Genomic DNA, 23,210 nt, shown 5'->3' with positions numbered 1-23,210 from the left:
TATGTAGTTTTGAGTACTAATAAAGTTTATATATTTCTATATTGGGTGTTTGGTCGTTTTTTTGGGTCTTTATGACCCACATCTTGTTGAAAGCCTGAAGTGCATAACTAGGAGGCCTACCAAATCCCAACTGGGATGAGTGACAGCAGGTGAAAACTGCGACCCAAGGAGAGACAAGAAGATGGCACCAAGTGCTACTCCATGGCTGACCTATAGAAGGTTGAAGCTGACCCCATACAGCAGGTAGCCTGATATGGCCCCAAGGGGGGATGAAGAATGTAGGCAGGCAATGTAGGGACTCTGGAACCATGGGTGATGGCTAATTGCTTCAATGCCATGCTAAATTTTGTACTGTGGGTAAATTGATGCCACTTTCCTGGTGTCTGTCCCACATTTGATGTGTTTTGGCAGCATTTTGGGCTGTTATAAGTTGTTGTGCATGCGTTAGGTTTTGCTTTCTATTGACATGAATGGCGTTCGGTTATGTTCAGTGAATATCCGACAAATTAATCGGCGAATATAATTTTCTTTTTCTAAGACTCAGAATAGACCAAATATTTTAGGTATTATTAACAAAATTACATATCAAGAATATTATTAACTGTAATATCAACACTTATATGCCTTATGTAAAATTGGAGGCAGGTCACTGAAGGATCATCGACCAGTCATAAGCCTATAAGGATGCATATGTAATCAGAACACCACATAAAGCCCCATCCACAGGTATGCCCCAAAGCATAAGAATCTCATTAAATGAAAACTGCAAATACAGATTAACCCCATAAAGACCGTTTTTAATGGCGGCAGTTAAGGATACTTATTCCTCTGTGCTTCTTTTTAACAGAGCAGAAAAATAAAGATATTGAGATATTGTTATCCCTTCTGCATCCTCCTCTACTTCCAACTCTTCCTCTGGGACCATAACCTCTTCACGCAGACTATTCATACTTTTCAAAGTGTGCTTCAGCATGTAGATGACCAGAATAGTAATGCTGATGACGGCATGTCAGTGCTAACCATCTTAGTATACATTTTAAAGGATAAGTAGGGCTCATCTACAGCCCTTCTGCTGTTTCACATTCTTCCCCTACCCACTACAATATACTGGGGCCATTGCACTTTAAATCTGATATTCACTTTGTCATTTATGTGATGTTTGATATCTGATATCTATTTTGTATGTATTATTTTGATAAATTTTATATATATTTTTATGGGAAATATTTTGCTATTTTTTCCTTATCATTTTCAATCATTATGGGAGCATCCCGTCTTAAAATAGCGCCCTTCACTATTTGGCATTGGTTTGATTTTTAATCAAAACTATGTGTTCTGTTTTAAGGATTTTGGTTATAAGTAGGGCTCATCGCTTCTGTCACAGCTGCTGCAACATGTGCAGAGTGGAATTCCACCACCGGTAGGCCAAAAGACCTCTGTAACCATGCAAGTCGATTATCTGTGGCGTGTGATCATCAGTGACCAGAAGTAACCTCGATGACATCACCGCCGGTCACTGATGCTGCTTTCACAGCAGCTCATTGACCAGTGGTTCTCAGCCTGGATGGTCGCATCTTGGCACCATCCAATTTGAAAACTATTAATCCCCCAGACATGGATTATGATGTGGGACCAATGGACCCACAGGTGAGGGATATTATTGTTTTTTTTTTTAGTTTTATTGCAGAAGAACGAAGGCTTCAGTGGAATTATGCATTAGGTGAGTATAAATGTGCTCGTTACTTTTAAATAAAATTGAAAACTGTGTTTAGTCTAATTTCTAACAAAGGACTTTATTTTGGCTGTGTCTTTATTTACCATACAACTACAGTATATATTTGCAGAGCCTTTGCTGGTTATTAATTATAGGGGGGTCCCTCATTTTAATGAAGACGAGTAAAGGCAAATTATACAGCTGTGAGCTGATATTGATAGTCTGTGTAGCTGGAGTCCATGCCATTTTTTTCCTGAAAACAATCTTTTATTAATTAAATACATGTACGGTAAGCTGCACACACACTGTACTAATGGTATTTGTCACAGACATCTATATATTTACCTATTCTATTTGTATTTACTGTATGTAATACTTCTCTTCTGTCCTGTTAGCTCCTGAAGTGATTTTATAGTACACGGCACATGAATTGCTGGCTTTTCTTCTATTTATCGATCTATGCAATATACTGTGTATATATATATATATATATATATATATATATATATATATATATATATATATATATGTGTGTGTGTGTCACTGACATCTATATATCTATATATTCAATGTGTATATATCTATTCTGTCTATTCTATTTTAACCTGAGTGTGATTTTACTTTGTGTGCTACATAAATTGCCGGCTTTTCAAAAGACACCGAAGAGTAAAAACCGGACAGCATTCTTATGGTCCGAGTGCTGTGCCATTTTTTTCTCGCACCCAAAGGCTTGCATTGACAAGACTCGGATGAGTTTCTGTGACAAAGAAAGATCTTTTGAATCGAAATGTTGACACAGGATGCGGAATAAAATGTGATTTATTTTTTTCACCAATGTTTGAGGCGTGGTCTTTTCTACTATTTGGTATTGACTTTTTTCCGGTATGAACTCCCTGGTTGTGTCGTGCATCCTAAGTAGTGTCCTGTAGGACCTTGGCTATTTTTGATGTGTGGTTAACTTATAATTTTTGATTGAGATTCTGTGACAATCACAGCATGCTGTGATTTTACACGCACGCTGAATACACCTGAGAAAAAAAAGGTGATGTGAGCTGCCCCATAGATTAACACTGCTCCGAGTGCTATGCAATGCTTTTTCGCATAGCACTCACCCGTATTCTATGGTAGTGTGATGCCGGCCTTACTGCCATCGTCAAGGCTAATGAGTGCAAATGCCACAAAGTATCTCATCTACAATACGCAAATCAGCACAGAGACAAGCCTCAAAACTTCTGTAACAAGATAATTTGGAGTGATGAGACCAAAATTTAACTTTTTGGCCACAACCATAAATGTTACATTTGGAGAGAGGTCAACAAGACCTATGATGAAAGGGACACTATTCCTACTGAAAAGCACAGAGGTGGATCGCTGATGTTTTGGGGATGGGTGAGCTACAAAGGAACAGAAAACTTAGTCAAAGTTGAAAGAAAGATGAATGCAGCCTATTATCAGCAAATACTGGAGGCAAATTTGCAATCATCAGCCCGGAAACTGTGCATGGGACGTACTTGGATGTTCCAACATGACAACGACCGAAACACAAGGCTAAGTCGACCTGTCATTGGCTACAGCAGAACAAAATGAAGGTTCTGGAGTGGCCATCCAAGTCTCCTGACCTCAATATTATTGAGCCTCTCTGGGGAGATCTCAAGCACACAGTTCATGCTGGACAGCCCGGGAATTTACAGGAACTGGAGGCTTTTTTGCCAAGAAGAGTGGGCAGTTTTACAATCTGAGTAAACAGAGAACCTCATCCACAACTATCACAAAAGACTTGCAAGCTGTCATTGATATTAGAGGGGGCAATACACAGCATTAGGAAATGGGGTATGTAAACTTTTGATCAGGGTCATTTGGATGTTTTGGGTTGTCATTATGATTTAAAAAAATAAAACAAAGTAGTTTAACAATAAATGGCATCACTCAACCACTAACCATGAGTGGAGAAAAAGTTTTGGTGTTATCATTCATATTCTCTGAAAAAAAGGCAAAGAAAGCAAAAATTCTGCCGAGATATGTAAACTTTTGAGCACAACTCTCTCTCTCTCTCTCTCTCTATATATATATATGTTTCTATTCTCTGTTTATATATCTATTCTGTCTATTCTATTCTAACCTGTCACACAGTGATTATTCTGTACGCAACACATGATTTGCTGGCTTTTCTTCTATCTATGTAATATATACACATATATATTTGTGTGTGTCACTAACTTCTATATATCTATGTATTCCATGTGTATATATCTATTCTATCTATTCTATTCTAACCTGTCACTCTGCGATTTTGCTATGCGCGGCACATGAATTGCCGGCTTTTATTCTATCTTTCACAGAATGTTACCAACTTTTTCCGATTTTAAGAAAAATGCACGTGTTACCTATCACGAATTCAAATGTACCATATTCGTGCCAAATTTATATTTGGCGATCATTTTCTGAACATATTTGCTCATCTTTAGTCTCCATTCCTCCCTTCCCTAGTGTTGAGTTCCCTTTCTCTTATCCCTTCATGTTGCACTTAGTCTTTCCTACACTGTCTGTGACATTATCACGCGCCGTTCACTTTTGTAAAAAAAAACTTTCACATGAATATTTTTGCTGTGTTTTTTTAAGTGTCTTTTAAGAGTCTGAGCTAGGAAAGCCAGTGTACTGTCTAAACTCCTCATCCCCCCTCCTGCCTGATACCAGCTATAACTGGTACAGCAACTTTCAAACCACATATATGTACTTGGTTTTTATACTTAAAGGAACCCCCATGACGTGGTGAGCATCATGATCATTGTGTCGTTCTTCTACGAGGTTCATACAGTGAGTTATGTATAGAAATGGCTTGTCATAACTCTAAGAAAGGGGAGTATTCAGCCTCTGAGTGAGGTCACGACAAGGGGGCTGCCTTGGTTTTGGGCATGGAGATAAGTGAGTGAGACATCAGTCTTCATGGCTCTTTTGTCTAGGGTCTAGCTGCTAGACCCATCTGTAATGCATCTTGATGTGTTGCCCTTCCTCCAAGCCACATGGTCTGCCATGAGATGAAATGACATAAGGAACTGTAAGTGTTTTTTCAACATTAATCCCATTTTATTTGTAATTGCACTGTACATACCATACTTGTCTTTGTTTATAATACGCTTTTACCCTTCTGTAAACAATGTCTACCTTTTTGGAGTAAAATATATAAAATTACTAGCTTTGTTTTTCTTTGCTCTATAACGTACTGTCACATCCTCTGAAGTGAATTACACTACTTATTTGGGTTGGTTCTGCACCCGTTATTAATTAAGAAATTGGAGCTGGAGGCTGCACATGTGTGCTGTGCGTTTGGGAGACTTTGTAGCAACGGACGTCGTTGATAATTATTGTTCCCACCTGATTGGGAGTAGCTATATCACCCTCGATGCAGCATGCCTATTAGCCAGTACAAAGTAAGGCAGCCTTTCTGGTGCCTATTTATCCTGGGTACAGTACCCTGTCTGAGCTGAGGGTAAGAGGGCACCAGAGAGGTGCAAGTTCCAAACCAGAACTGGGAAGTGGGATATAGATAAATCCCCTTCAGAAAGAACTGGGCACATAATTATTATCTATAAAACAAAACAAACAAGATGCCCTTACTAGGAGGGACACCAGGTCCAAATCGGTGCTTCACAGTAGTAATAATACGGGACTATTATTAAGGCAAGTGTATCTCAATATTACAATAGACAAATAGACATCATACAACAAAATTGTTTATAGGCATAGATTTATATATAAGGCAGATATAAAACAAGCTATGTCCCATATAGTGACAATATATGAATACTAGCATAACTAGTCAGTATAAAGAATCAATTTCTCCACAAACAATAAGTGCATATAAATATTGGAGAGGATGCAGCATATATTACCCAATTAGTGAAGTGCACTGCAGACCTGGTAAGGAGATCGGAGTCCCTCCTCCCCCCGACTCACGTTTCGCATCCACTTCTTTTACTGTGAAGCACTTATTTGGACCTGGTGTCCCTCCTACTTAGGACACTCTTGTTTGTTTTATATATAATAATTGTGTGTTTTACATTATATTATTAATAACATTTTGGATTTTAATATTTGGATCTCTTCTTGCGGCTTCTGGTCAAGTGTTAGTCTGTATTTGGGTAATTATCTCGGCCTTGTACCCTGACCTGGAGGGTGAGGTGTTGGAGGCTCAGAGGGAAGTTATTTGTGCCCAGGTGGTAAGGCAAACGTGGACCTCCTTTCTTGTCATTTTTGGTAGCCGGGGTTGCATCAGCATGTGATTGAACAGGTATTTTCTTGCAGTGTTTGCGCACGTTCTAAAGTACTGCATACCTGTCAATCTGTTCCTGGTTTTCCTCTGCCTAATCCTAACAAGGTCAAGGGAGACAGGTAAAAACGTATGATTGTCAGTAAACGTGTGCCAGTTTCAAACCTAAGTGTGAATGATTTTGTGTGGTTGTCTACCAGAAATGTCAGGTTGAGGGTTCCTTCCTGGAAGTTGGGACCTAGATTCATTGGTCCCTATAGAATAACTCCTGTCATTGGTTCAGCAGTGTTTCATCTTGAGCCTCCTCAGGCTCTTAAAATCTACAATGCTTTTCACAGGTCTTGGTTCAAGACATATGTGGAACGTCTTGAGCCCTCACCCCTTCTGCCACCCTAATAATGGTCGATGGAAACCTAGAGTTTCATATTCTGAGGCTTGTAGATTCTCGCCTCCAATGTTGTTCCCTTCAATAATTGGTGCATTGGAGGGGTTATGTTCCAAAGGAAAGGATATGCATCAGAGGTGAATGTCCCCCGGCTGGTTCATTCTTTCCACACTTCTTATCCTGAGAAACCTGGTCCTGAGTGTCTGGAGGCCACTCGTAGAAAGGGGGGTACTGTCACGGGTGAGGCAGAGGCTGCAGATCATCACTCTGCAGCTGACTGCAGAAGGTCTCAGCAGTTTAGATATTTTAATGAGAGTAACAGTGCCAGCATGCCAATGTCTGTAGTTTACTTAGCAAAATCCTGTATACAGGTTCGTATTAAAGAGCTCAAAATAGAGAAATGTTATACCTATTTTCATGGCAATTACACGCTTTGCAGTATTGAGATTTTGGGCTAAATTAAACTATTTGGAAAATCAGAATAACCAACAGCAAGATCATCTCTCCTGTAGTTACAAGGATCAAAATTTCACTTTCATATTAGTAGTTTAGGACCTCCACCATACTGGATGCTTTCAGAAAATACCCGAGAAAAGTTATTCTAACCTTCATTTATTAATATTGACACAATATTTTCAGTACCAAGCAAATGTCATGGCTTCATAGCAATTTTTGTTGCTTACCTTATAATAGTGATCAATACTAAAATATTTCCCACTAATCCTGTTGAACAAATAATTCCAATAAAGGAAGGGAGGATAACAGTTTCTGCAGTATTGATGAGATAATATTCATTTCTCATAGTCCATGATTCATTTGATAATTTTCCAGTACTATTCCAAGATGTGATTTGGAATGCATTCATTGTGCTACTGTGATCTGCAACAATAATAATAATAAAAAAAAATATTAAGATCACTCTGAATTCTTTATAAAATGGCTCTTCTTATCCCCAGTGGGCAACAAATTTGCATTTAATGAAGGAGCACATCTTTCTGGGCAGTGGTCTGCATTTCACATAGGTAATGATCATCTCCATATTTGTTTCCACTTGGCTATTGTATGGTAACCCATTTCTCAGTGGCATTTCCCTATTGGATGCAGAGTTTGACTCTGACCATACACCCAGTATTATTATGACACATATGTCTATTAGGTGATTTGTATAAATAGAGTGATGTAATATATTCCATCTAACCATTTGCCCAGGTGTTTGGTCCTCCCTTTGTTGCAGCATGAAATTTGTGATATGTAATACATTATAATATACTTTGCCCGCTCCCCCTCACCAGCTGTTAAAGGGAATCTATCACCCCAAAATTGGCCTATAAGGGTATCGTCACACAGTGCCATTTTCATCGCTACGACGGCACGATCCGTGACGTCGCAGCGTCGTATGATTATCGCTCCAGCGTCGTAGACTGCGGTCACACTTTGCAATCACGGCGCTGGAGCGATGCCGAAGTCCCCGGGTAACCAGGGTAAACATCGGGTTACTAAGCGCAGGGCCGCGCTTAGTAACCCAATGTTTACCCTGGTTACCAGCGTAAACTTTAAAAAAAACAAACAGTACATACTCACATTCTGGTGTCTGTCCCCCGGCGTTCTGCTTTTCTGCACTGTGTAAGCACCATAGCCGGAAAGCAGAGCGGTGACGTCACCGCTGTGCTCGCTTTCCGGCCGGCAGGCGCTCACAGTGCAGAGAAGCTGAGACGCCGGGGGACAGACACCAGAATGTGAGTATGTACTGTTTGTTTTTTTTACATTTACGCTGGTAACCAGGGTAAACATCGGGTTACTAAGCGCGGCCCTGCGCTTAGTTACCCAATGTTTACCCTGGTTACAAGCGAACACATCGCTGGATCGGTGTCACACACAACGATCCAGCGATGTCAGCGGGTGATCAAGCGACGAAAGAAAGTTCCAAACGATCTGCTACGACGTACGATTCTCAGAGTGATGTCTGATCGCAGTATCATGTCAGACACAGCGATATCGTAACGATATCGCTAGAACGTCACGAATCGTGCCGTCGTAGCGATGAAAATTTCACTGTGTGACGGTACCCTAAGCTAAGGCCACGGCATCAGGGGCTTATCTACAGCATTCTGTAATGCTGTAGATAAGCCTCCAATGTAACCTGAAAGATAAGAAAAACAAGTTTAGATTATACTCACCAAGGGGCGGTACTGGTGCGGTCCCATCCGATGGGCATCGCGGTCTGGGTCCAACGCCTCCCATCTTCATAGGATGACGTCCTCTTCTTTTCTTCCTGCTGCGGCTCCTGCGCAGGCGTACTTTGTCTGCCCTGTTGAGGACAGAGCAAAGTACTGCAGTGAGCAGGCGCCGAGACTCTCTGACCTTTCCCGGCACCTGCGCACTGCAGTACTTTCCTCTGCCCTCAACAGGGCAGCAGGAAGAAAAGAAGAGGACGTCATCGTATGAAGATGGGAGGCGTGGGACCCGGACCGCGCTACCCATCGGACCAGACAGCACCAGGTCCGCCCCTGGGTGAGTATAATATAACCTGTTTTCTTATCTTTCAGGTGACATCGTCAGCTTATCTACAGCATTACAGAATGCTGCAGATATGCCCCCAATGCTGGTGGCCTTGGTTTGTAGGCCAATTTTGGGGTGACAGATTCCCTTTCACCCCTGTTTTAATAATAAAGTGTATTGTTTGCATCTATTTGTGACCAGTTTATCATCTTTTTTCCCCTAGTCTACGGGGGCTCGGTGCCTGTGCTGAGTGCCCCCCCACTAGCTCAGGGCGTCAATTCTTGCAATACTTACCTCTCCCTGTTCCACCACTGCGGCATCTTCCGTGTCTCCTAACTGTGATGCTTCAGGTCAGAGGGAGTGACAACATCACTGCTGTGCTGCTTTCTGCTCTGAACAGTCACAGTACAGTGAGCTGGAAGACGTTGACGCTGAGGAGTCCGGAGATAGCAGCGGACAGCAACCTATAGCCTAACCTAACATGCCCTAACATGTTGATCCAGAGGAAGGCAAAAAAACTCATGTGGCAAAGAGTAAGCTCCACATTGGGGAGAAAAATTCCTTCCCGACTCCACAGACGGCAATCAGACTAGTTTCCTGAATCAACGCCCTATCAAGGAAACTAGTATATATAACCTGTAACATTATACTTTTCAAGAAAGGTATCCAGTCCCCTCTTAAATTTTAGTAAGGAATCACTCATTACAACATCATACGGCAGAGAGTTCCATAGTCTCACTGCTCTTACAGTAAAGAAACCACGTGATTATGCTTAAACCTTCTTTACTCCAGAAGTAGACAATGCCCCCTTGTCCCTGTCTCAGGTCTATGATTAAAAAGTTCATCAGAAAGATCTTTGTACTGTCCCCTCATATATTTATACATTAAAATAAGATCACCACTTAGCCTTTGTTTTTCCAATTTCATTTTTTTATGTTTGGAGCAATATATGGAGACATCAAATGGGACCCATTATATATGGAGCAATATTTGGGGCCCATCACACACTGGAACATCATATACAGATGAGCTCAAAAGTTTACATACTCCAGCAGAATTTTTGCTTTCTTGGCCTTTTTTCAGAGAATATGAATGATAACTAGTGTTGAGCGATACCTTCCGATATCGGAAAGTATCGGTATCGGATTGGATCGGCCGATATTCAAAAAAATATCGGATATTGCCGATACCGATACCCGATACCAATGCAAGTCAATGGGACCAAAATATCGGAATTAAAATAAACCCTTTCTTTCCTTGTAGGTTCATTCTACATGAAGGAAAACAACTAAGAATAATGTAGGATGTATTGGGGGAGGTGGCGGAGACATTAAAGGCATATAGGTTTAGCCCAATCAAATAGAATAGCAAAAATTTTATTTATTTTTTTTAAGACGTTCGGAGTTACAAAGATATTGACTATGTTTAGATTTTTTTTATTTTGTCAGATATTGATGTTTCACTACTTCCATGTCCTTCACCTTCTTTTTCACTTCTCCCACACTTTCTTCTTCATCATCCTCAGCAGCAGCATCTTTGACATCAACTTCTTCTTCACCTTATTCATCTTCTTCTTCATCTTCTACCTATTATTTTTTTTGTTACATTCTTCATATTCTTTTTATTAAACTATTATTCTTCTTCATATTCTACTTCTTTATCATATTCTTATTTGTGACAGGCATTCCTGTAGTTGTTATCTATAAAAGTTTGAAGATTACACCTTCCGTTCTGCCTGTCACAAAAGAGTTACAACAAGATTTGTCTGCGTTCAGTTAGGCCTGCAGCAGCAGGCTTTTTCCAGGGACACCACGAGGAGGAATGGACTCACCCCCATACACTGCTTAGTCTTCTTCTGCTTATAAATTAGATAATATCTTTTGCTCTGATGTTTAGTCTTATGCTTAATGTTCTTCTGCTCTTTGTTCTGCAGCCTCTTGTTCTTCTGCTTCTCGGTCTTCCGTGTCGTCATCTCCAGGGTCGTCGTCTCCGGGGTCGTCGTCATCATCGGGGTGGTCTTCAGGGTCATCGTCTCCAGGGTCGTCATCTCAGTGGTTGTCGTCTCTGGTGTCGTCGTCATCTTAGGGGTGGTCTTCAGGGTCGTCATCTTTAGGGTCTTGAACTTGGAAATGTAGCAGAAGGTACAAGAAGGCTGAGAAAATGTCGAGAACGAGCTGATGGAACTGGAACCCGGATGGCTACCCGAAGGTCCAAGAGCCAATGGAACTACCGAGGACCAGCTGACATTACTGGAACCCGGTTACTAAGCAGGAGGTACCCGTGCCAGAAAGCACTACCAAGGACCACCTGATGTTGGTGGAACTCGGATACCCAGAAGGAGGCACCTAAGCAAAAGGCTCTGCCCGGAACCAGCTGACGGTACTGGAACCAGGATGGGGAGCAGAAGGTACAAGAGCAAAAGACACTGCCGAGAACCAGCTGACGGTACTGGAACCCGGATGGGTAGCCGAAGGTTCAAGAAACAATGGAACTATCGAGGACCAGCTGACGGTACTGGAACCCGGTTACTAAGCAGGAGGTACCCATGCCAGAAAGCACTACCAAGGACCACCTGACGTTGGTGGAACTCGGATACCCAGAGGGAGGCACCTAAGCCAAAGGCTCTGCCTGGAACCTGCTGACGGTACTGGAACCAGGATGGGGAGCAGAAGGTACAAGAGCAAAAGACACTGCCGAGAACCAGCTGACGATACTGGAACCCGGATGGGTAGCCGAAGGTTCAAGAGACAATGGAACTACCGAGGACCAGCTGACGTTACTGGAACCCGGTTACTAAGCAGGAGGTACCCGTGCCAGAAAGCACTACCAAGGACCACCTGACGTTGGTGGAACTCGAATACCCAGAAGGAGGCACCTAAGCCAAAGGCTCTGCCCGGAATCAGCTGACGGTACTGGAACCAGGGGGACCTATTCAAGATTGTCTTCCTAGAGCCCACACTAGCGGTGTTGGAGCGAAGGGTCAGCAGGGGGAACAGAGTGTAGGCCGAAGCCTGCACTGGAGGCAGCTTAGTGTCTGTTGTGTCTGCGTGGCATTTGCAGGACACGTTGCCAGCTACACAGCAGGGGAACAGCTGACGTTACTGAACCCCACTGACACAGTGGTGAGTGTTTTTCTCTGTGCAGCCAGCACTTCCGAGCACCAACTGGCGATGTTAGAGCCCAGGGAATCAAGGAGGAGCAGAGAAGCAGAGTGTAGGCCGAAGCCTGCACTGGAGGCAGCTTACTGTCTGTTGTGTCTGCGTGGCATTTGCAGGACACTTTGCCGGCTACACAGCAGGGGAACAGCTGACGTTACTAAACCCCACTGACACAGTGGCGAGTGTTTTTCTCTGTCCAGTTAGCACTTCCGAGCACCAACTGGCGGTGTTAGAGCCCAGAGAATCAAGGAGGAGCAGAGGAGCAGAGTGTAGGCCGAAGCCTAATTGGAGCAAATTGAAAGGGAACCTTTAAACCCCCCCAGGCGTTAGTAACTAGAAGAGCCACCTTGTGCAGCAGTAATGCTGCACAAGGAAAAGGTGGCTCTTTTAATTATGTTCCTTTTACATGCTGAATGAATCACTTCTAAAATTTTGCCCCTCATACCGTGAAACCGTCTGGGAGGCGGGACTTTCCTTCTTAATGAGACGAAGCACAGCTGTCAAAAATACCCCCTTGGTGCTGGGCACAGCCTCCTGAGCATTGCTTTTTTGTGTTCCGGAGTCTGCGCTGTTGTGTTATCCCTTGGCCATGTGCTGATACTGTGCATGCCCATGAATCCCAGCCCTTCAGTGTCTTCTGATTTATTCACACTGCAGGGCTGGGATTCATGGCCTTGCACAGTAAATATCTTTGCCTCTCACTCATTTCCTTACGCCTGCTTCAGACTGTGCGGCGTCAGCTGATCCCTTATCGCATGCCACGGTCGTGAAACCGCACAGTCTGAAGAAGGCGGAAGGAGATGAGTGAGAGGCGAAGATATGCACTGCCCATGCCCATAAATCCCAGCCCCGCAGTGTCTTCCGATTTATTCACACTGCGGGGCTGGGATTCATGGCCTTGCACCGTAAATATCTTTGCCTCTCACTCATGTCCTTACGCCTGCTTCAGACTGTGCGGCGTCAGCTGATCCCTTATCGCATGCCATGGCCGTGAAGCCGCACAGTCTGAAGAAGGCGGAAGGAGATGAGTGAGAGGCGAAGATATGCACTGCGCATGCCCATGAATCCTAGCCCCGCAGTGAGAATAAATAAGACACTGCGGGGCGTGATCTCGGGCAGGGCGGTCACACAGGCGCAGCCATCCTGACAACAAATGATGTCAGAAGACGGGCAGCGCTAACTGCGCATGGCCAAGGGATAACATAACAGCGCAGCCTCTGGGACAGATTCAAACAACGCTGAGGAGGCGGCGCATGGCACCAAGGGGGTTGCTGCATGTCATTACGAAGGAAAGTCACACCTCTGGGATGGTTAATCGGTATCAGGGGACACATTTTATAAGTGTTTAGTTCTGCTTGTGCAATGAGTATAACAAAAAGAGCCACCTTGTCCAAATGCAGCATTTGTGCTGCACAAGGTGGCTCTTTTAGTTACACATGCCTGGGGGGGCAGGTTCCCTTTAATTTTTGTTGTAGTGTCTGTGTGGCGTTTGCAGGACACGCTGCCGGCTACACAGCAGGGGAACAGCTGACGTTACTGAACCCCACTGACACAGTGGCGAGTGTTTTTCTCTGTGCAGCCAGCACTTCCGAGCACCATCTGGTGGTGTTAGAGCCCAGGGACAGCAGGAGGAGCACAGTGTAGGCCAAAGCCTGATTGGAGGAAGTTGAAAGGGAACATTTAACCCCCCAAGGCGTTTGTAGCTGAAAGAGCCATCTTGTGCAGCACTAAGGATGCAAAAGGAAAAGGTGGCTCTTTTAATTATGCTCCTTGCATACGCTGAACCTAACAGTTATGAATTGTGTCCCCTCACACCGTGAAACTGTCCCAGAGGTCGGACTTTTCTTCGTAATGGGATGCAGCACAGCTGTCATTCCTGCCCCCTTGGTGCCGTGTGCCGCCTCCTCAGCGTTGTTTGAATCTGTCCCTTAGCCTGCGCTGTTATGTTCAACCTTGGCCATGCGCAGTTAGCGCAGCCCGTCTTCTGACATCATTTGGTGTCAGGCTGGCTGTGCCTGTGCGGATGCGCTGCCCGAGATCCCGCCTGGCAGTGTCATCTAATGTAATCCATGGGCATGCGCAGTGCATATCTTCGCCTCTCACTCCCCTCCTTACGGCTTCTTCAGATGTCACGGCCGTGGCATGCTATTAGGGATCAGCTGACGGCGCACAGTCTGAAGAAGGCGGAGGGAGATGAGTGAGAACATGAGGTGAAGATGCCCATGGATCCCAGGCCCGCAGTGTGATTAAATCAGTAGAGACTGCGAGGCAGGATCTCGGGCTGCGCGGCCACACAGGCACAGGCAGCTTGACAATAAATGATGTCAGAAGACGGGAAGCGATAACTGCGCTTGGCCAAGGTTGAACATAACAGCGCAGGCTACGGGACAGAATCCAACATCGCTGAGGAGGTGGCGCACGGCGCCAAGGGGGTAGGAATGATGGCTGTGCTGCTTCCCATTACAAAGGAAAGTCCCACCTCCGGGATGGTTTCACTGTGTGAGGGGACACAATTCATAAGTGTTAGGTTCAGCGTATGCAAGGAGCACAACAAAAAGAGGCACCTTTTCCTTGTGTAGCATTACTGCTGCACAAGGTGGCTCTTTCAGTAACAAACTCCTGGAGGGGGGACAGGTTCCCTTTAATTTCAGTTGTGGTGTCAGCGTGGCTTTCGCAGGACATATTGCCGCAATACAGCAGGGGAGCAGCTGGCGTTACTGAACCCCAATAACAGAGGAGCAACTGTTGACTGTGCAGACAGCACTTCCGGACAGCAACTGGCGGTGTTGGAGCCCAGGGAATGCAGGAGAAGCAGAGTGTAGGCCAAGGCTTAATTGGAGCAAGTTGAAAGGGAACCTTTAACCCCCCCAGGCGTTTGTAGCTGAAAGAGCCACCTTGTGCAGCACAAATGATGCAAAAGGAAAAGATGCCTCTTTTAATTATGCTCCTTGCAAACGCAGAACTAAACACTTATAAAATGTGTCCCCTGATACCGTGAAACCGTCCCTGAGGTGGGACTTTCCTTCGTAATGGGACGCAGCACAGCCGTCATTCCTACCCCCTTGATGCCGTGTGCCGCCTCCTCAGCGTTGTGTGAATCTGTCCCATAGCCTGCGCTGTTATGTTATTCCTTGGCCATGCGCAGTTAGCAGCATTACTGCTGCACAAGGTGGCTCTTTCAGTAACAAACGCCTGCGGGGGACAGGTTCCCTTAAATTTCAGTAGTTGTGTCAGCGTGGCGGTCACAGGACACATTGCCGGCTACACAGCTGGGGATCAGCTGACGTTACTGAAACCCAATAACACTGGGTCATGTGTTTTGACTGTGCAGACCGCACTTCTGAGCATCAACTGGCGGTGTTGGAGCCCAGGGATTACAGTTCAGGTGGTAGAAACATGAATGCAACAGGAGACCTGGATACTGTAGACAACCAATTATTTAATCAGGAAGAGGAGTGGCAAATTCCTGCGAGATCCAGGCCTTGTTCATTTTCAGAAAAGTAAGCCGGTCAACGTTATCGGAGGATAGTCGCATGCGACGGTCTGTTAGTACACCACCTGCGGGACTAAAGACGCGTTCCGATAATAAACTAGCAGCAGGGCAAGCCAGCACCTCCAATGCATACTGGCTTAGCTCTGGCCATGTATCCAGCTTAGAGACCCAAAATTTGAAGGGGGAAGAGCAGTCTGGGAATACAGTAAGAGGGCAAGACATGTAGTCTGTCACCATCTGACGGAAATGTTGCCTCCTGCTGACTGGAGCCGTCTGTGATGGTGTAGACATGTGTGGCGGGCACACAAAACTGTGCCACAGTTGGGCCATACTGGTCTTGCCTTGTGCTGAGGCACTGCTTCTGCTCCCTCTTTGTGCAGAGCTTCCTCCACTGCCTCGATGCACTGAGCTGCTTTGTAAAGCACTAGCAGCACTGCTCTCATTTGGACTGGAGAAGATGATGGAATTCACCAGTGTGTCTTGGTACTCCCGCATTTTACGCTCCCGATTCAACGGTGTTATGAGGCTTTGTAAGTTGTCCCGGTAGCGAGGATCTTGGAGGGTGTACACCCAATAATCAGCCATGTTGAGAATGTGGGCAATGCGGCACTCGTTTCTCAGGCACTGCAGCATGTAATCAGCCATGTGCTGCAGACTGCCAACTGGCCAAGAAACGCTGTCCCCTGCTTGAGGCGTGATCTCTGCCTGCTCTGCATCACCCCACCCTCGCTCTACACACTGACTACTGGAGAATTGTGTAACTCCCTCCTCTGGACCGATATCTTCCTCCTCCATTGAATCCTCCTCATTCTCCTCACAAAGTGTCCCCTGCCTAGGCCTTTGTGAGGAACCACGTAGCGCTGACTGTCCAGAAGCTGATGGAATTGGTGACTCCTCATCCTCCACCTCTTCCACAACATCATCCCTTAGCGCTTACAGTGTTTGTTGAAGCAGGCAGATAAGGGGGACAGTCATGCTGACTAGTGCATCATCTGCACTCGCCATCCGCGTGGAATCATCGAAGGAACGCAAAACCTGGCAGACGTCCTTCATAGTGGCCCACTCAGTGGTTGTGAAGTCTGAATGGCGCGGAGTGCGATTTCTTTGCGCCTGATGCAGCTGGTACTCCATTACTGCTGGCTGCTGCTCACACAACCGCTCCAACATATGTAACATGGAATTCCACCTGGTGGGTAGGTCACATATGATGCGATGTTCTGGAAGGCGGAATCGGCGCTGCAGAGCTGCAATGCGCGATCTTGCCATGCTGGAACGCCGCAAGTGAGCACACTCAAGGCGGACCTTGTGCAGCAGTGCATCAAGATCTGGATAGTCCCTCAAAAAACTCTGCATGACCAAGTTGAGCTCATGTGCCAGACATGGGATGTGAGGGAGGTTGCCTAGGGCAAGAGCTGCCACCAGATTTTGGCCATTGTCACACACTACCATGCCAGGCTGGAGATTCACTGGCACAAACCACACATCACTCTCCTGCTTGATGGCATTCCAGAGCTCCTGCGCTGTGTGGCTTCGATTCCCCAAAGAAATTAATTTCAAGACGGCCTGTTGACGTTTGGCCACGGCTGTGCTCATGTCGGTCGTAACAGGTAAACGTTCACGGGTCCATGTGGAGGTGGACTGTGACGGCTCCTGCAGCGATGATTCTGAGGAACTTGTGTATGAGGAGGAGTCAATGCTTACAGACTGGATTCCTGCAATCCTTGGAGTTGGCACAACACGTCCTGCACCACTCCCACGATCTGTACCCGGCTCAACAACATTAACCCAATGGGCAGTGAGGGAAAAGTATTGCCCCTGTCCATGGTGACTGGTCCATACATTGGTGGTGAGGTGGGCCTTGCTACTGACGGCGTTCAGTAGCGCGTGTTTTATGTGTCCCTCCACATGCTTGTGCAGGGCAGGGACGGCTTGCCTGCTGAAATAAAAGCGGCTGGGCACATTGTATTTTGGGACTGCCAATGCCATCAAGTTACAGAAGCTGTCAGTCTCCACCAGCCTGCATGACAGCATTTCAAGGGACAGTAGTTTTGCAATGCCAGCATTCAGAGCCTGTGCTCGTGGGTGGTTTGCCGAGAATGGCCGCCTTTTCTCCCATGCCTGTGCTACTGATGGCTGTAGACTGGGCTGGGAGTGTGAGGATGACTGGGAACGTGGTGCTGTGGGTGGAATTACAGTGGGTCTCTGGACAACAGTGCCAGAGGTTCTTCCATGGCAATCCTGTGAGGAAGCCGAACCAGCTGTGTGTGAGCTGGAGGAAGAGGCAATAACACGAGCTGAAAAGGTGGTAGGTGCCGCTGTTGGTTGGCCTAGGTCTTCAGTGTGTTTTTGTAACTCCACCGCGTGCTTGGTCCGCACATGTTTCCACATATTTGTGGTATTGAAGTTGCTGACATTTTTCCCTCTTTTGACTTTCTGATGACACACCTTGCATTTGACAAAGCAAATGTCATCTGCAACTTTGTCATTAAAGGACCAGGCACTGCAAGTCTTGGGAGTGCCCGTTTTGGCTTTTGGAAGAGGCATGCTCCTAACGGGTGCCGAAGTGGAGGCTACAGGAACTGCAGTCTTCCCCCCTCTCTCTCTGGCCCGTTCAGGGAATCTCTTCCTCAGAGCTGCTCCCACCTCCTTCCTGTACCTCACGCTGTGATAGAAATATATATATCTTGTAGATCTCACTTGCATGTATACTCCTTTAAGTCATATATACTTACATAAAGACAAATATATATATCTATATACTCAGCTAGTTTATAATCAATTGCTCAATTTAGCCACATGAGCTAGGCCAGATGGCTCTTGGTACTTTCCAGTATGTTTCAGACACCTAAAAAACAGGAACTTAGGCCAGATGTCCTGAAGTAATGTCTAGAATATCGCTAAGTCTTGCTGAAATAGCAGGATAAGGGTGACAACTATGTCCAAGAGTGCTAAATCAGCTTGTTGCCAGGAAGACCTCAGTCAGAATATGTTATGTACTCAGTTAAATACATTATGTACTCAGTCAGCCAATGAAATAATAGCTAGACAATATGGTAATTAACTAACCACCCCTAACAACCCCTAACCACTCCTTTCTATATGCAATTATAAAACTATGTATGTACAATAAAGTATCAGTATTGATGGAATGTTATTGACACAATGTTGTGCAGTCCATTCTTGATGAGCGCTCAAAATACTCAGTCTTATTGGGAACGGCCACAGCACACACAGGGATAAATTTATCCAAACCAAATTTCCATATCAAATGGTGCCAAACGCGGGGCGTGGACGAAGCACACAGAACCCTGCTGACCAGAGAGACGGAGGTGTTGGCCACGGCCTTGGTTCACGGGATGAAGAAAGCGCAGCTGCATAAGTAAGGTAAGTAAATGTTATCATCTTACCTTAAAGTCCCCTGTGCCCAGTCCGGGTCTGTGCCTCTTGCCGGTCAGGTGTGGTCACCACCACATTCCCAGGTAGTGTAAAAAGTCCAAAGCCTGTATCCAAACCCTGGGATATAAGTCAAGGTGTCTGCTTTGTGCCGTGTATGTGTTCTGTGTTTGTGTAAGATCCGGGAGAAGAAAGGAACAGTGACTGTTTTGCTTGTGGTTGCTGGGTAACAGACCGCAGGAGGTCAAACCGCTCAATAAGTTCTTGCAGGATTCCCGTGCATAGGAGGGACAGGTAGAGTCCCGGGGCAGGTAGTCCCAGGCTCCAGGCACGGGTAGTGATAACTTATAGGGCTACTGCAGATTCCCGTAGTGCCGGCGATCCAGTCAGGAAGACCGGCCCGGGGTGGTAGATTTCCCTCTCGTTGTGGTTCTCACACAGGCGGCCCGGGCACAGGAGTGCCCAGTGCGATTGGCAGTAGTCTGTTACCAGCGCAACCTGCACGTGTCACAGAATGAAAAGGGGCATCTCCCGGACGTCTATCTGTTTGGTTCGATTCATGTATCGCTGCTTTAAGTGCATACAATTGTAAAAGAAAGTTTTTTTTCTCTCTTCTGAACTTCCCCTTTTCCATGCTGCAAGCAGATATATATGCATTGTAAATCACACTGTCACATCTGTTTTTTTTTTTTTCTGGCTGTTTCTGTAATGCTGGCTATGTGTAGCTATTTGTGAAGAAGTGAAACAAATTGTATCTATCATTTTTGATGCGACATACTGTACGTGTTTTCAGATACGTGATTTTAGTGACATTGGATACAATAGCATAAGAAAAGGGGAAGTGTGTGTCTCTGACTGCGTTGAGCGCAGAGAGAAGAAAAAAAATAAAAATAGCTGTTTTTTTTTCTCTTTACTCTTTTGAAGGTCTTTATTCTGTTTTTTTATATTTTTTAAAGTTTTTTCTAAGTTTTTATTAAGTTTTCCAAAGTTATCCTTTCTGTCTCTTTACCTTTTTTTAAAAAAAGTTTTTTCTTTTGTATCAAAATTTTGAGTTTTTGATCGTGCACCAGGTTTTTCATGGTTTTCTGGTTTTTTTTTTTTTGTTTTTATATACTCATTTTTAGAAGTTTTTTTTTTAATTTGTTTACTCTTTCCTTTTTTGTTTTTTATTTTTGTTTTTGCCATGGGGTATAAGGTGGCCCAACAACAGGAGGGTATTTTTTACTTCCTGATGAGAAAACAGCCCCCCAGATAGTGGCAGAACATGAAGGTGTTAAGTATGTGAAGAATTTTGGAAGGTATAAAGTATGTGAAATTCATAAGAATGGCAGACTTCAAGCTGGGGATTGGCATGACGTAGAAAGGAAAATAAGGGAAGTTAGCTGATGTTAAATTGCTGAATACTAATACATGGTATGAAGTAGCAGCAGAGCTTACATCGTTTAGGTGGTACAGAAAGTTATGTGAGCAAACCAGGAAGTGATTTTTATGTGTACAAGACAGGAGATATTTGATCTGCGCAGTCTGCTCTCAGCAAAATCCATGGTATAGGGAGTTTTTTTGTTTGTTTGTTTTTTTTGCACAGTATGTGAGTATGTGGCGTGCCCCGTCCCTCCCTACAGGGAGAAGGCATCATTGCTCCTCTCTATTGTTCTTGTTCTTCTCTATCCTCCTTTTTCTCTGTCACTCTTTCTCTCCTCATTCTTCTCTCTCACTCTCCTTTCCTCTCCTCTTTCTCCACACTTTTCTCTCTCTCTCCCTCTCTCTATCTCTCTCCTCCACACCGCCCATCTTTTCCCTCTTTTCCTCACCCTCTTTCTCTCCCCTCCTTCTCCACTCCCCCAACACACCTCACTCCTCCTTCTCTTCCTTCTCCACATCCATCTCCACTCTTCTCTTCTCCTCCTTGTCTCTCTCTTCCACACCTCCCATTTTCTCACCTCCTCCTATACACTTTTCATCAACCCCTCCTCCTCCTTCTTCTTCATCCTTCTTCTTCTTCTGCTGGGCCAACGCCCAATTCAAACAATGTGGCACAAGGTTCCCCTTCTATGTCCCTGGCACAATCCAGCCATTGCCAGTTGTGATATCGGGGAAAGAAGGTGAAAATCCCCTTACACAAAATGCAGTAGGCAACCCCCAGACACATCAGGCAGCAGACAGCTCAGCCCTGGGTGCAGAGGGGGGAGGACTGATATCACCATCTATTGATGATGTACAACTTACTTCAGCATCGGTCAGAGCTGCCTACATTCACACCAACATAGAATTATAAGCCTAATCCATCACAGCTTCAGAGTGGGGAGACATCCTCACACAAAAAAGGCAACTTCTAAGTCCAAAATCAGTCAGTGTATGACCCCAGTACACGCTATCACAACTATTCCTCTGATGAAGATGAAGAGGGAACATCATACATGCTGCCCAGTACTAGGAAAAGAAACCCACAGGCACCAAGAATGCAGGGGCAGATAGAGACACCACCATTACACTATGTGCACTTCACCCCAAATCAGGTGACAATCTTCCAGACCCAGGGATGCATCCCATGCCATTTTACTGAAGAATGTAGCAGAACAAGCGGACATATTCAGCCACCTGGAATGATCTCTGGGCCATAAATGGAAACAAAAGCAGGTGATACACTCTGGCCAATCATGAAGGAACAATTCAAACTTCCAGCAGAATTAGATGTACATGCTTGGGAGTCAGGGCCACAGCTAATTGAACAGCTCAGAGAGTGGGCCAAAGGCAGATTGGCAGGATAAGACCTTAGCTTACATGACATGAGCCAAGAAAAGAAGTTTCATGGCAGAGTAATGCAAGTATTCCAAGACATGGGCTTCACCATTCATGACCAGATACACAGGCAAATGTTGGCACAGGCCTTTGTGCATGGACTGAGACAGCCAATCAGGAAACCACTGATAGTGGCTAGGTCTGAGAACAGGTCAATGGCAGTGGACTGACCCAGCAAAATGGTTTATGTACTCCTAGGAGACTGTTTATTGCCAATTGTAGCCAAAACTGCCGCCTTTACAGCGCCACAAAGAGCGCAAAGAAGGAAACGGGTGCCGTGCTGCTGAGAACACCGGAAGGGGAGCCAGAGGTGAAGAGGCTGCAAAGTGCCAATCAACACACCGGAAGAACCGCTGCAGACTCCGGAGAGGAGTCACCGACCTCAATAAGGTTAGCCAAGGGGAGAAGCTATGTCAGACCAGGGGGAAGAAGTGATGGCAGATGCAGCCGCAGCCCCTGTAATGCCCCAAGACCTTGGGTTGGATGCGGCCGCCAGTCTCATGGCACCCCCGGGCCTCGCCACGAATGCACCTGCAGGCCCCATCTTACCACCGCAGCTTCAATCAGCAGGCCGGACCCCGCTGCCGCTACAGTACCCATCATGCCGTTGTCCACAGTAGTCAAAGGGATTGAGTCCCAACCAGGAGTGCAGAGGATGGCCCCTCTCATGTTGACAACTAACCTGGAAGCGCAAGCACCCTACGAAGACAGAAGAAGTGTCAAGTGTTGCATCTGTGGCAAGTTTGGCCATTTCCAGAACCAGTGCAAAGCACCCATGCAACCCAAGAGTTGGTCCAGAGAAACAGGTCAAGGAAGAAGTGCAGAAAGCAGTGGATAACCCCGTCCAAAGGACAGGGGCAAGCAAGCCAGGTCCGCAAGACACTACGCTCCTGACATGTAAAACTTCATCTGCAAGACCAATACCTCAAATTACCCTTAAAGTGGATGGCGTTGTCAGATCTTTTCTTCTGCACACCGGTGCAAGTGTGATGAGACCTGTGGAACTCGCTGATCCCACCTGCCTATCAGAATCCTCTGTGCCTCGCATGGGCATTGATGGTCAAGTCAGATATTCTCAGCTTACAAAGCCACTGAGCGTGTGCAATCAGCCAGGACACTCTATCCTGTCCCAGTTTGTGGTGTCAAGGACCTTCCACTCAACCTGCTGGGAGCGAACCTACTGCAGAAGCTGAAGGCAACCACAGTGTTCCAGGAAAATGGGTCCGTGACACTGTCTTCCTCCCTGACCCAAGAATAGTCATGCTGGCGGCCCTACAAGCACCTTAAACAACCGATGAGGCCTACCCAAGGAGGTACTGGATGTAGTACCAGAAAGTCTATGGTCTAAGGGACCCCAGGACATGAGAAAACCTCAAGTTGCCCCAGCACGGGTGTCACTCAAGCCAGGTACCCCGTACCCTCATAAGGCCTAGAGTCAAGCTGCCTCTGACAAACTGAAGGTCTACCTGGAAATAGGAATCATTGTTCCTTGCACATCGCCT

At 45.6% G+C, this 23,210-nt stretch overlaps 1 protein-coding gene across 1 annotated transcript in view; it reads right to left on the bottom strand.

Annotated features, from left to right (window-relative positions):
* MCHR2 (melanin concentrating hormone receptor 2) overlaps positions 1-23,210 on the bottom strand; it is a 452,328-nt gene that overhangs the window by 296,711 nt on the left and 132,407 nt on the right. Inside the window, exon 2 of the mRNA XM_077289664.1 lies at positions 7,050-7,245. Coding sequence (XP_077145779.1) covers positions 7,050-7,231 — 182 coding nt within the window. The 5' untranslated portion in view covers positions 7,232-7,245. The remainder of the gene's footprint in view (positions 1-7,049; positions 7,246-23,210) is intronic.

The sequence above is a fragment of the Ranitomeya variabilis genome, chromosome 2, assembly GCF_051348905.1.
Source record: "Ranitomeya variabilis isolate aRanVar5 chromosome 2, aRanVar5.hap1, whole genome shotgun sequence".
In the NCBI taxonomy this organism is placed as follows: domain Eukaryota; kingdom Metazoa; phylum Chordata; class Amphibia; order Anura; family Dendrobatidae; genus Ranitomeya; species Ranitomeya variabilis.
Note: the sequence above shows the minus strand (reverse complement) of the source record. Positions and strands in the feature narration are given on the sequence as shown.